Source organism: Spea bombifrons, chromosome 7 (genome assembly GCF_027358695.1).
Source record: "Spea bombifrons isolate aSpeBom1 chromosome 7, aSpeBom1.2.pri, whole genome shotgun sequence".
NCBI lineage: Eukaryota > Metazoa > Chordata > Amphibia > Anura > Pelobatidae > Spea > Spea bombifrons.
In genome coordinates, this window is record NC_071093.1 from 9,237,169 (window position 1) to 9,252,696 (window position 15,528).

At 37.6% G+C, this 15,528-nt stretch overlaps 1 protein-coding gene across 1 annotated transcript in view; it reads right to left on the reverse strand.

The window, feature by feature from the left end:
• KCNH7 (potassium voltage-gated channel subfamily H member 7) overlaps positions 1-15,528 on the reverse strand; it is a 112,975-nt gene that overhangs the window by 6,246 nt on the left and 91,201 nt on the right. Inside the window, exons 10-13 of the mRNA XM_053470469.1 lie at positions 7,571-7,823; positions 5,481-5,686; positions 4,895-4,991; positions 710-961 (exon numbers count right to left, since the gene is read on the reverse strand). Coding sequence (XP_053326444.1) covers positions 710-961; positions 4,895-4,991; positions 5,481-5,686; positions 7,571-7,823 — 808 coding nt within the window. The remainder of the gene's footprint in view (positions 1-709; positions 962-4,894; positions 4,992-5,480; positions 5,687-7,570; positions 7,824-15,528) is intronic.

Genomic DNA, 15,528 nt, shown 5'->3' on the forward strand with positions numbered 1-15,528 from the left:
GATATGCGCTTATTATCTTGTTTCCGTCTTGTCAAATAGTTTTTTAAACCTTACGCTTTGGTTCGTTTATATTACACATTCCTGATTATTAGCTCTGTCTTTTGGCAAAAATCCTACAGGGGATGGAGCTGTGCCAAGTGTAGCCATTGTGTCATAGAACTACATTGGGCCATCAGCCCTGTTGCCTGTCCCCATCAATTGGGCAGTCTCAATCCAGGATTCTGTAGAGTTCTATCACAGACTAAGGAGTTTATTCACTAAAGGTGTCAGGGGAATTTGCAGGAGAGTTGTGGTTCTACTCTTCAAGGGCCAACAGTGGCAAATAGTTTCAGCAACAATGGCTGAGCTGGCCTAAACGTGTGAAAAGCCATTGGCTAAATCTCACTAATTTAACTAATTTAACTATACATTACACAGCAGCAGAAGCTCACCAGGGTTGGCCCTTCACCATGCATAATGAAGCCGAAGAGTTACAATGTCAACTCTTCTGGAAATTCTCCTGCCAATTCTCCCTTTGGTGAATAGACCCCAATGACTCTATTACAGTCTATTTGCCGCACGTGCACCTAGTGAGAAGAGCACTCCCTGGTGGCAGGGATGGAACAGGGGTGTGATTCTGTTTTAGATACCTAAGATAGAACAAAGAGATAAAAAGTATCTAATGTACTAGTGTAACAGTGCTTGTGATTTAGTACGGCTTATACTTTACCTTTGTAAGACAAGCTTCTTTTGCCAGCGTTTATCTTATCAGGACATACTGCTTCTTCAAACTGAAGTGCTGTAGCTTTTGTGAAAATTGACGAATAACCACCAACTTCAGCAAATAATGGTTTTTGTTCATTAATGGAGGACACCAAAGAAGATGACCCACTTTTTTTCTTATCGGGATTCTTTTTTGTAGCGTGTCTAGCGTTATCCACTGTATTTTCCGAGCCATCCAAACTGTTGTCTTCGCTGCAATCTAGAAGAACACAAAACATGGCAATTTCATTGATGGGACAGATGTACAGTTTTAAGATTGAACTAACATTTAATATACATTTGCCTTCCAAATAATATTACAGCAATAAACAACCCTGAGTAATGTTTTCAAATATGGGATATTATAAAAGTGACAAGATTCCACATTAACCATCCAGTAAATACAAAAAAAAAAGATCAATAACCTTTTCAATGTGTGCTTCAACTGAAGGGCACCAAAAACCTTAAAGGTACACTTAAGAGATTCTATCCACTTTAATGGATATGATAGCTGAGTATTCTCTTTAAGTGATCGGTTTTTATTTCCCCTTTGCAAATGCACCCAGATGCCTGCTAACCAAGGAGCCGAGAGGGGTCATGTAGCACATATAATGGGACCTCATGGTAGTAGGGAGGCAGCAGCGTGGCAGCTAGTATGGAGAAGCACCCTGTGGGGTAAGAGGGAGGAGGAGAAGGGGAGAGCTGAAAAGCCCCACTGGTGATGAGAGTGGGAGAGTGTGTGTATATGTGTATGTATTATGAGGTTAGAGTGAATGTGTATGTGCAAAATCATAAAAGTATGTAAGGTATTAAAGTGAAGGAGAGTGTGTTAGTGCATGTGCATTTCCCTCTTTTACCATCCCCAGCTCATAGGTTTGCTGCAGAAGTGTTTTGCGCAGAAAGTACTACCATTAATTTTAAAATGAACCCTTTCTTGCCACTGATGTGTTGCTTAAACATTAGCATGGAGGCGGCAATGCGCGTCAGCTTCTCCTAACGCTAAGTACTTTCATTTTTTTCAACAGGTTATAGATACATAGTAAAGTACATTATATTCTTCCTTGGTGAGTCCATATATGACACTAGAATCAAATGTCCACTCTCTGCCAGTTATTTTAGATTATACCTGGTGGGGTATTTGTTAATGAACCTGATTTTTAATCCAATCCCAGGGACATTGGGTACTGAGATTACCTGTGATAAAGTTCATTTCAGTTGTAGTTGATACGGGTTCTGGCACCCACAATAATGGATAATTTGAGCTGAAAACCAGTGATAAACTTTACCTGAGATCACACTATCTCTCCCTCTGGCTGAAATTGCGGATTCTCATTGCCACACAGTTTACAGATGACTCATTCATGATCTACGGCTTTTCTTGATATCAGAGCCTCCCACTTAGTGTTTTTGTGTGTTTTTACAAGAAAGTGGAACTTAAATTTAGATATGGGTGAAAGTTTAGATTTGTTATTCCCATACATGTGTCTTCAGAAACAGCTCTCAGTTTAGAGACATATTTTCTTAATGCTACAATATTGTATTTACTTTACTACGTCCTTAAAGACTTTAAGGGCCTTCACTAACCAAAGCAAAATAGCAGGGATAATCTCTGCTCTTTCCAACTGTCCTATTTAGAGCTGGGGCATGTCAAGAGTGGCAATCACCCAAGAGTAACCTAAATGCTGCATCTGGAGCTGCCACCCTAAGCCACTGATTAAGGGTCATGTTTAACCACTACTTAGAGTTACATTTTAGAATGGGCTCCACTTGATTTCAACCACCCAGATCCTGCTTCCAGCAATGATAGTTGCCTACTTTGCCTCGTATCGGAAGATATAACCCATCATTTTACTATTACCATATTCACTACATAAGCCAAAATCTAAAGATAGCCTGGTATTTTTGATAACATCTCATCCAAATATGATTCACGCAAAAATATGATATTCACTCATGCATATGACACTATCAAGAACAAGAAAAATGATCTAAAAGAACGTTTGGAGAAGCATTTTCCAAGAGCATAATACCATATGCTGCAACAAAGCCAACGTGTCTGATGCTGGATATACATCAAATATCACATCTAGATTTGTGTGAAAGCCACAATTTCTAAGACCAAATACCCCATTCCTGCATATAGAATGTAAGAAAACGGATGCTGGCTTGGAAATATTGCAATATCTTAGTTTTTTCAGGTACACATTTTCAGAATTTTTTCTAAAGCTGTTTTTCTAAATTCTTAAAACATTTCTGGAAAGTGGAATTTGGTTATCTCTTACCCTATGATAGCGGTTTTGCTTTTTGTTAACCCTTTTCAGAAGTGTATTCTGCTGAAAAACTCTTGATCACCCTCTGGAGCTACTTTCTTGAGCCATCTTTGATCTACTACCTGGAGGACTTAAGGGTGGAAGTGGGGCGATGTATCATTTTTTTTCTTTTCATGTTTTTTTATTTTTAACTCACTATCCCCTGTATCCTGTATAGTTTGGGTATTTTATTTTTTATTTTTTATCCAATAGGCAAGAGGTGTGCAACAGCTTGACATAGATCACCTCCAAGGTGGTCACTGGCCTTCATTGGCATACCACGTTTTAGTCTTCCCTAACTGAAACACTTGACAAAACTGGTCGTCCGAGGGGTGTTCCGCTACAGCTGAGTAGCAGTAACATTAGTCATTTTCATTGTGGTTTAAGAAGAGTAAAATTTTACATTAACAAGCAGCTTGGGACGTTCGTAATGCTTCAACCCAAGGACCTTTAATTCCTTATTTATCAATGTCATGAGCCGTGTTTTTTGTAACTTGTGCCCATTTACAATGTACAGAGAGAACATGCAGCTGTAGCAGATCATGACTGTATTTAACCATATAAGTGAGTATAATGTAATACCATTTTACCACATGCTCTGCCACCTGCATTGGGCCCCCACGGGCCGCTGGACCTGTTGAGTTGCATCTGCTGAACAACTGGTAGATCTGCCTCCAATTTAAATACAACAGCTAATTATCTGCAGGTGTCTGATATTTCAACTTAGAATCTATTTCTGACTTTTGCTAGCACGCTTAAAAACCCACGGGCTACACAACCTGGAATATCTCGAATTCATATCGTTAGCTTTGCCAAGAATAACAAAAAGCAACTAAGCCATAAAACCTGCTAATTAAGCACTTTGCCAGTCCTGAATGGTTTATGGAAAGTGACAATGTTCACGATACGCTTCATGCTTTAAACAAATCATTTCACTCATCAACTATATAGTGCAAAAGATAGGAAGAGAAGCACTAAGTAACAAGCCGAGAAGTCCATGGGTCAGTGTTACTGATTCAGTGCACTCTACTAGTAGTGAGGGTTAATAAGTGCCAAATAAACTAAATTAAGGTCGTAACAAAACATCTCATACCTCCCAAAATCTCAAGTAGCTGAAAAGGGATACTATTCTCTTAGAGGGTGCAGTTAGAGGTTCATAACTGAACCTTTTTACTTGTATGTGATGTTTTGAGAGCTATATATGCCATTATGAGAATAATGTATTTTATTTGTACAATTTAAACACATTTTCCGCTCTTTTATTGCACACAGTTTGGCCTTCTTTCTTTTTAAATGGCTTTACTCCAAAGCTTAACCCACACAAGGCCTAGTAGCTTTATGAAAACCACAAGGAGGGTCTGTATGTGAGAAATGCATCATGCATGAACTTTGAGGGTCCTGCCATGGACCACACGAAGCAGTATGAAACCACATGTGCTAAACTGTGAGATAATGTGAAGCTAAGCAAGAATGAGTGGGCACTTTGGTACCCTATGGCACTTTCAACTCTTATTTGAGTTCTAGGTAGTTCAATGTATTCTGATATTTTAGGCCTCCCCACTATGGCCCCTATACCCTTACCAAAAGTAAAATAGTAAAAGAAAATTCTCAACAAGGAAATGAAAAAAACATAATTTCATTTAACACAGGCTTATACTACGCTTCGGTTCTTCTTTATACTGCATCTGCATAATAAAATAGAAAACTCCTTATTATTTCTGAATAATCGAAAGAAAATATGGAAAAAACATAATTGCACAGTGTGTAAAAACAACACATAATAGAGAGCTACATAAATAAATCTTAAAAACATCTAAATAAGAAACTAAAAATAAACACATTACCTTCATCTGATTTCCCTTTAAATGATAATTTTCTTCTGCGGAGTTTACAGCTCTCTTCGACAAAATCATCCACTGGATGTGATCGTATGAGCCCAGCCTTGTTTAATGAAACACACACAGATTATAATCCATTAATATGGTCACCTTGTCTAAAAATACCATGTTAATATAGTAGCAAAACCATGGTATATTGGTTAACTACACTATGTTTAGATATGAACATTGACACATTGACCATTGCCAGACTGATAGCTCAATGGGCTAGTACAAAAGCTCTCACTTTGTACCTATAAATTACTTATTTTATTAGAGCCTTTCTAGTATGGTCATTACCTTCTAAGAGTGAATAAGGAAGCGCCATGTAATGTCATAGCACAACGTTGCAATAACAACTGCACATTGGAAACTGTGATGTCATGCTTCCACAAATAGCTTGGGAATTGTAATTTATAAAGCTGGAAGACTACCCTGGCCTAGTGTTCTTGATGAAGTCTTACTGCATCATATGTTGTTTCTCCTCAATGTTTTACAGATCTGTTTTATGGAAAATCTAAATATTAATAATATGGACAACAATAACACCAACCTTTGTACTTTCATCTCTCAGGTTAAAAGTCAGCTCCAGGTTTGTTAGAAACTGATCAGAAAACTCTGGATACATATCCAAAACTTCTAATAAATCTTCCCGTTGGATCTTGTGTAGATCGCAGTAAGTAAGGGCCCGGACATCAGCATTAGATTTCCCAGGTTTGGCATAAAGATGGACCATTTCTCCAAAAATGTCATTTTTACCTAAAAAAAATGAATATATGTATTTAACACCTACACCTTGCGTTGTCATTGTACATTTTTGTGTAATGAAATTAAATAAAGATGTAAAATAAAAATTGAAAGAATTTGATGGCTGATAAGAACCATTCGGCCCTTCTAGTCTGCCCATATCTCCCACGTTCTCTGTAAAGTAAAACATTTCTCATCCTTTGAAATAAACTATCCTCCTGTAATTTGTTAAATCCCTTGATGCATTAAAATGTTTCTTTCACATATCTCTTTATTCCTTCGATCTATACATATTAAGCTCCCTTAGTCTTTTCTGATATTTTTTATCTTGCAAACCTTTCATCATTTTGGCTTGAACTCTCTCCAAAATGTCTCTTCTGGAAATTGGGTCTCCAGAACTGTACACAATACTCTAGGTGAGGTCTGATCAGAGATCTACTTCTGTTGTCACTGACGATGTTATATTCTACCTTGGGATATTTACGTTCCAAGTGCATTATTTTACACTTATCAACATTAAACTGCAGCTGCCACACTAGACCATTCTTCTAATTTACTTAAATCACTTGCCATTTGGCTTGTTCCACTAGGAATGCCTACCCTGTTGCAGACCTTTGTATCATCTGCAAAAAAAATACCTTATCATTATAATCTTTTTGTAAAATCGCTAATAAAAATATTAAAAAGCACAGTTCCCAATACAGATCCTAGCACTAGCACCCCGCTAGTAACAGGTCCTTCCTCTGAATATACATCATTAACTACACCTTTCTGTCTCCTGTCACTCAACCATTGCCTTAGCCATTCATTTTAACACCCAATCCCAAACAATGCAATTTATCAAGTCTTCTATGGGGGTCAGCGTCAAATACCTTACTGAAATTTAGTGCTAGAATGCTATAGCTACTGCTTCTCCCTGATCTATTATTATCCAGTCAAAAAATAGATTAATTAAAGTAAAACAAGTAAAAAGAAAGAAAATAAATAGCATATAATGTTAACATGAATTTATTTAGAAGCCATGGTATAACTGTGACTAAAATTCTATAAATGATAATTAATACCTCACTGATGCAGTTTAGGGGGATTCGTTTTATGTAACAGAATTTGGATTTGCTTTTTTGTCTTCTTTATTCACTATATAGTATATATTGAATTTATACACCATTAAAGTTTCTTGAAATGTTTGCCTAAGTGCATTAACAATCAAATGTTATCTAAGTTGACTTCAGCCAAGATCTGTCTGCCAAACTGCAGAATGACTTCACCAGACGTGCGAAGGAACTAATTAAACTGTGAGAATGCAACTGGGCTTCTCAAAATAGCAAACGTCTTCTAGATTCGTGATACCTGGGTCCTCTAATGCCTGTATGTCTAATGTGTTATGAGAGAGCTCTATGGATAAATGAAATGAAAAACCATAGGAAATATTGGCACATTAGCAGTATTTTGCAGCCCTCTGCAACATACCTAATAATAAATAAAATTTTACAGAACTGAAAATGTCAATGTAAATCCTCTTTGGCAACCATTGGCATCATTGACTCTGTTATTTAAGGGTGTGAGTCTCCTAACTCTCTCTTCATGGACTTTAGTAGAAGACTGGCAAAGCCACCAACTGTTGAAGACATCATAACTAGGGTGTTTCATGCTTCCCATGAATTTGAAAGAATTACATAATTAGTGTAACATTGGAAATATAAATGCATGGTTGTAACAAGTTTCTAAACTATCGATATTAATGCAATGGTGGCATTGATGGAAAGTTCCAGGAACATTTTTCTTGAAATGCTTTAAATAGGACGTTTAAAAGAAGAACCTAGTGAGACCTGTTGACTTTGTAGATCAATTCAATCAACTCTATGTAAACAATAGTCAGTTATAAGATATACTTACCTAAAATAGCTACAACAATATCATCCTTAAGGATCTCAATGGAACCCCTTGACAGAAAATAGAGAGCAGTGAGAATATCTCCCGAATGAACAAGGGTATCACCCGGAGGCGCATGGGTCGTTTTAAACTTCATAGCTAAGGCTCTCAGGCATCCTTTACTTGCCCCTTGAAAGGCTTTGCAATTCTGTAGCAAAGTCTGGTTGAGGTGCAGACAGATATCAGCTTGTAGGCATTCTGGAAAACCCTTTAAGACCTGGAAATAAATACAAACATACAGTAATAGCCTCAAACAAAGCATTTATTTAGGTTAAATAACATCTAAAAGACAAACACGCCCATAGTATGAGAATCTATACCAATAAAAGTCTATTAAAAAATCTATAAAAAATTATATCACTGTCAAATATTAATGTAGAATGTTATACATAGTCTATTTGGGTTTTTTATATTCGATTTAGCAAAATTAAATGCACATATGCTATACAGGATCCCGTCTTTGCATAAGTAAGCTACTTTATACATAGCTATGCATAAGATATCAGGTACATGCAAATGAGGGAGTCCATGTAACAGCGGGTAATGAATAGAAAAGTAATGTAACTTTTTTTCTGCTTATCTCCACCTACAATTCTTAAAATTAATTTTGAATAATGAGCAGGATTACTTCTATACATGTCCATATATGCATGTGATTTTGCTAAATAGTACATGAAACCACTGCTGGAACCTAGTTCTCATGCAATAAGCATACCTGGGAATTCTATGGGTCTGGGTAGCCTACCATGTATGGATCTAAAGCAAATGTATCGTGTTAATACACATATAGATCTCAACCTTCTGGCTAAGATCATTTGCGTACTTGTGAGAGAGGGAAGACTGGTCCTCTGGCCTTAAGGCTAACCAGGTTAAAGAAGCCGGGGGTACATTCAGAGCCTTCTAGTTCGTTCTGCCAGACCAATTGTGATGTGATTGTCTAGGGAAACCATTTCACATAATTGATTGGGTTGATAGGTGCACCAAATGCATCTGCACCCTTCTACCTGCACCTTTCATTTTGTTTCCCTCCCCTAAATGTGCTCTATCCCATGGCTGGTGGGTGGAGGGGTACATTTTAGTAATTTTTGTGCACAAGTGTTTTTGACGGAATTACTGATAAGGTTTTTTTCACGGAAAACTGAGTTTTTTTGCTGGGGGAGAGTGGTCTGTGAAGACTTCAGTGGGTCACCTCTTCGGAAGAGGAAGGACCTAGACGATCCAGAGCTCCCTTAGTCTCTCCCTATCACGAGTGCAGCCTCAGAAGCTTCTACTGTGGCCTTACAACTTTAGAGCACAAGTTTTTCATTTGTTAAGGGAAGTACAAGACACCTTGGGCTTCAGGGAGAAAACAATATACAAATCTATATACGTGTAATATCTAGACTGTTAGAACATGATCTTATGAGATTTTTATTCTTGAACTTTTACTCCGATACAATTGGGTGCCTTGAGGTATGAATTTATATTAAAGGGAAATTAATGAGTTTGAATTTTGAAAACATATCTTTAAATTTGCAGAAATGGGATGTGCTTCAGGGAGCGTTTAAATGGCATATTTATTCCTTAAATGTATAAGGTGTAATCAGTCAAGAAAGGGTAAATGGTACCCGCAGTTCTAGAGCTGTAGTATCTTGAGAAGGTTAGTATTCTTTTTTTCTTCGCTAATAAAAATGCATATTAATGTACTTACTTAGTGCCGTAATATGCATTCATCATTGGTGAGGCTGCTTGGGCTAGTAGACTGGCCTTCAAGATTTTGTTTTAAAATAAACTTTTTGTTGATTTTTCCATGTGAGCATTAAAGCAGATATTTTTTTATTTTTTTTTTATTATTGTAGCACTCAACATATTTTAGATTTGCATAAACTGTGCAGCATTAAAAACAAGTTACCAAAAAATGAATATGTTAAAAAACATATGTTAAAAATGTAGAACTTTTGACAGATGACCACACATTGTTGTATGTGTAATTATTATTGTGGATAAAGATCCCTTAACCCCTTAAGGACAATGGGCGGTCCCTTAACCCATTGAAAATAATGCATTTTGAGCCTGTACATGTACAGGCTTTGTCATTAAGAGGTTAAAATAGCAGATGTACAATTATATTTAAAAATCCATTATTTTTTTCTTTGTTTTAACCCAACTTGTTCAGAACACATAATAAATAATCTTTTTTCCCTCAAGAGATTATACAGCTTGTTAGTTTCAGCTGTCTACGTAAAAATTTGACCAGTTAACGAACCAAAAGCTTTAGCTAGTGTAGTACATATAGATCAATGAGAGTGTTTTTACCATTAGTCACAATGGTCACCCAGTAAACAGGGCTACTTAAAAATATCATAATTAAAACAATAGAATAGAATAGAAATGTGCAGTCCCTACCTATGGAGCATTTCTGGTGAAAGCAGTCGACAATTTATGCCTGGGGGATATATTGGATGCCCTATATACTGTATTACTTGTTTTGGGTAATATAATGATGAGATGGGTTAGACCTCAATGAAGTGCAAATGATCCCACAAGGGATTAGACTTTTCCAAAGATCTCTCAAGCTCATTCCCCATTAGGTTCTGTAAGAACTCGTCTCAGAGGCTCAACTTGGTGGAAACTTGCACTCAGATCAATCTTTCTAGGCTAGATAATCTAACCAGTCAAAAATAATTAAATAAAACCATCTGAGTAATGAGTAGGATAGGATAATGAAATGGGAGAAGAACAAACTGCACAAAGAAACACTTTTATCTTAACTGAGGATGTTTAAGAAAAAAAGTTAGGATGTAATTTGGTATTCATATGACGGACAATCAATAAGGGTAATAGATTATGCATTTATGATCTATCTATATGTCTTCCTATCTATATGCGTAGTTCTATTTAGACGTGCTGATCATACATTAAAAAGACACTGCTCCAGTAGTTCATTTACTAGGCTCCACTACTAATATTTTTAATATACGTGATGCAAATGTCTTTGACATACTAGATGTTTTATCCAGCCTAGGCTTCCCAGTCTGATTTCAATAGAAAAAATAAGGTGAACTGACAGATTCAAGTTCAACATAATGCATTTGAATAACCTATGAAGCCCTAGTATGTCTTCATATTGGCTCACATGCCATGTCCTACATTTCACTCTGAATATAAGGTTCCCCACATTGAAATTATTAAAAACAGATCCTTATGCCTCGGGAGAAAATCCTTGCCAACAAATAATAATGGTACTATTCCAAAAATGTAGAAGGGGATTAAAGGATTTTTTTTGTCACTCCTACCTTCTTATCAGTATCAGCTAGGCAGCAACTACTACTACTACTACTGTTAGACTAAAGCTCCCATTACTCCCATAGTTTGGTTAAAATCAAGTGAATACATGTGAGAAAGGAAAAGCTCCAAAACGCCGAGGGGGATCAAGAACCGAGTCAGAACTTGAGCAAGCCGATGATTAGTCTGCAATAGTCTTGGACAGTGACATGTTTCCTACTCAGTATCCGGCGGTTCCTAGCAAACCACAAAGCATCCTTTAAACAACACATTAAGTGCCAAGATTCTTCAATGACACCATTCATGTGAGTTCCTGGAAAGAGTCCATACAAAACTGAACGATAGGAGAAATACTTCCTTTCCACAGAGTCTTTGAGCTATTTTTCAGGAATCTCAAGAACGCCTGTGCAAAAGGACACTGCCAGAACAAATGAAGTGAAGTCTCTCTTGCTGTGATGCACTCTGGGCAGTGTCTGTATCTGCACAGCCCCCTAACATGCATAAATGTCCTTAGGGCCTCCTTTAAAAGCTATCCATGTCATGCTCCTATGTCTATTGGTTAGCCTGCTCGATATCGCATTAGTTTGAATATTTTCTGCTGTGGCATTGAGAAGCCCTGGAATCTGTTTCATAATGGCCTTGGCTCTGATCACGCGAGAGTGCCGCAAGTCTGGCTTAACTCCCTCCAGTTGTTGTTCCCTCACAAACCTGCTAACATCCAGGTAAAACCAGGGTGTATGCCAGTTGTAATAGATGGAGCTTTCCCATTTGTAGCTCCTTCAGAGGTGGAGTAACTAAAAGCGAGACACAGAGTTCAGGTCTCTCTGAGTCCTACACATACAGGTGTGCACAAAGGATGCACTCAGCAATGTGTATTGGCCACTCCTTTGCTACCCTTGGAAGGGTTGTTGTACACAACTGTGTGCTCTATTTTGGAGCCCCAGATGAAGGCTATCCTTATGATTTATTGACTCAATGTGGTTAAGGCGGCCAACGTCTGAGCCACATACTGCAGCAGAGGAAGAATTTAATTGCACAGAACTTCCCCCTCGATAAGGTCCCTGAGGCTCTGCATTCCAATCATCTGCTTGCCTTGTTCAATTGACCTTCCTAGCTTTTCAAGGCTGTGCCCCCTCATCCAAAACAGACTCCCAGGATCTTGATGAAGTCTGTAGCTCTGCCAGTTGGTTGGAACACCGTTCCCAGTGTCCGAAGAGCATGAACTCTTACTTCTCTCTATTGACTTTTGTTCTTAAAACTTTGCTATCATCATTTTGTGACTGGGCAAGACCCTCATCAGTGCTAAGCCATAAACCAGCCAGCGTGGTAGGGTTAGAGAAAGCTCTTTGCAGTTTTTGATGCAAATATGAAACCAGCTCAACTGCATTGAAAGACGAACTTTCAACTTTTGCATCCTCTTTGGGTAAATGTTAATGAAGATTTGTGCTTAACCATAAGGCAAGGTCATACATATTTCCTGCTCTTCAATAAGTTTATTTCAGACACATCTGATTTTTTTTTTTTGAAAACTCTAAAATTAATAAGGTAATCTAGACATGGTCCACATGGATCTGAACCATTTCTTGTGGGTTATGTCATGGTCACCCACACCAAGCTTATGATCATGTCTCAATAAACATATTCACTCAGTCACTGTGCCTGAGATGAGCATTGGACATGTATTACATTTTCTCTTGTTTTAATCTTCACCCAGGGCCAAAAGATTATTTTTATAATGGCAGCCAAATGGGTGGGTTGAAATTTGTGACACCAGCCAAGGCCTAGGGCCTACATATCCCCACACTGCATTTCTGGAGATCATTGGGATCTGGTTCATACAGTGGCCTTACCTCTATTGGATTACGGACATCTTTTTTTTTTTTACACAGTGGCAAAAAAAAATTATTAACTCACAATTCCAAAAACAGCAAGGACATTTCTGTAACTAAGGATACCAATCTGGTAATGATATTTAAACGTACGTTAGCCTTGCTACTTTGACTATTTCACTTGTTACCATGGTAACTGGATAAAAACAAAACAGTATCCTAAGTATATCAAATTTGCATCTTGACTGCCATCTTGATCTCAACAAACGTTTATGATCAGATGAGGACATACTTTTAAAGAGGATATAAAACATGTTTGTTATATCTCTTATACCATCCTTTCAGTTTATTTTCTGGCATCTCTGGGTCTTGCACCATTTGCATACTCCAATGTCCAGGGTTTAGGACTGAACCCAGTGAGTAACCATCCATCCTAATGACATGCTGGCCATAGGACCAGACTGGGCATGACTAGGGGGCCCTAGCACTTTAAAGCTACCACCCCCCCCAATGACGTACTTGTGGCCGCACGTATCTAGCCTACCTTTAGACCAGATCAGCTACTGGAGCTGCTGTATGTGGCCCTACATGAGGCATGTGCTTGCTGTGCCAGGTGGCCAGTCCAGGCCTGGCCTGCTAGACAGGTTAACATGCAAAATAGTTTTTAAATATTTTCCTAAAGCATGAAGGGTTGAAGGCGTGCATTTAAAATAAAGCATTAGACCTGAAAAGATGTTACTGTTCATTGATCTATGAGAACCCATTGAGGAATTTCTTTGTGAATAAAAACATTAAAAGTAAAGAAAATAGGGCACTAATATTTTAATACTAATACTAATACTAATTCATAGATGTATGCCTAGAGAGATTAAAATGGGGGCTATTACACTCCAGATTGTTTGCAATCCTTAATATTCCACCTTTACACAGTAAGCAACAGGAATATTTAGATGGAAAATTCCACCAACTGGAGCATTCGGGTGCTCAGTATTTGGCAGTGATAAGTAGGAGAAGCGCCCATGTGTAGCACCTGCCAATGAAGGTTGTGTTAATTGTATGATTCATAATCAGGTATAGGAACTGCAAGCCATCATACATTGTTATGTACCAAAAGAATTGATAACTTTTATTGTTTCTTTATTGATTATTATGTTTAGTGTAATTTAGTGTATTGATATTTATGTGTTTGCTTCTATGCTTTTGACCATGGACATTGTTGGTCATGGAAATTGACCATCTTAGCCCACCATATATCTGGGGTTGTTAATTCTTTAGCACAGATTACTGAATATTTTAAAATGCCTTCTTTCCTAGAGTTCTTAAATTATGCTGGCAATTAGCACACTCTCTTATTACATGTATTTAAACAATAAAAACAGCCTTTCAGAACTAAAAGATTAATGTAGACTACCAATTAACTACAATAAAAAAGAATAATGTCTCAAGATGCTTCTATTTATGTGTTGCTATGCATGGATAAATAATTACGTATGTAACATTAACATTGTAGTTATTTTATTCAGGATGCAATTTGTCTTTATGACACTTACGTAAACCTCATTAAGAAAAAGAAAATGTCACCTTAATTTACTGAATTTCATCAAAGCAAGTTCGCTGTGCCATTCCTTGCAACATCTGAAATGGTCGGAGGGACACTCTTGTTTTGGAAGTGGCCTGGGGACAGGGCTTTACTGAAACTTTTCAGGTCAGTAGTATATTTTATTTAAAAAGTGTAGTTGATCAACATTATTTCTGCTCTTTATATGCACTTTATAGGGTCCTACACCCACTCAACATACTGAACTTTTCAGAAAAAAAGGTCCTAAGGGGTAAATAGGATCAGGAGAAAAAAAGTAGACTGTCTCTCGGAAAAAGTATGAAAAGTATGTGTTTTGGATTTCTCAATGAATGTAAGTGGTGAGGGAGCACCGACTGAAGAGAGTTAAACTGAGGCAGTGGACTCCCTGTATTATACACAAGCTCAGATCCAAGGACACTATTGATATTATTTCAGAGCTCCATGCTACCAAAGCAATAAAAGTCTTTAGAAATGTGGCATTAAGCAGGGTGACCAACAGACACAATGACATTGCATGAATAGCCATTCAGGGAGAGCTCTCCTAAGAACATCTTGGCATATGAAGGAGGCCCTGCAGATATAAGTACTTCTCACAGTGTCTAATGGCAGAGGAGACATCCTTTCACTTGTTGTGAAAGTGATCTTTTGCACGAGATTTGCTGGGATCTCTGAAAGCACCTGTCTTATCATTTGGTACTTGATAGACTTTTCCAAGGAACAAGCACTCTTTGTACCCAATGTACAGGGTAAAGGGCATTTTGTGGTTTGCCAGAAACCACCTGGCCTTCAGAAAGGAGAAGGCTGCTTTCCACCACAGACTTACCTACAACCTGTTCATGGATTATTTTATTATGCACAGTCTTTAGGAGGAGGACTAGTTCAACACCCCTCCTGGCCCACATACCTCTTCAATATCTTCATGCACCCCACCTCATCACCATTCCATGTCTCCGACTCTCATCTTTATTTTACTGTTCCATGGTCATCAATTAAAAATGTGTGTTTGCATGCAGAAGGTCTAGATCAACATGCATTTTTTTTGTACAATCCGAAGCCTCATTCTCACTGAGCTTTATCAATTCTGTCGTCGTAGAAGGATTTTTCCTGGTAATTTGTACAGCGTTACAATAACAATGCATTCCGAACAATAGCTAATTATATAAGGATTCCACAATATCTACAATTTCAATGGCTTTACAAAATGCTGAATATAATGTGCTCCAATGTTTAGTAAAATATGACATTCATAA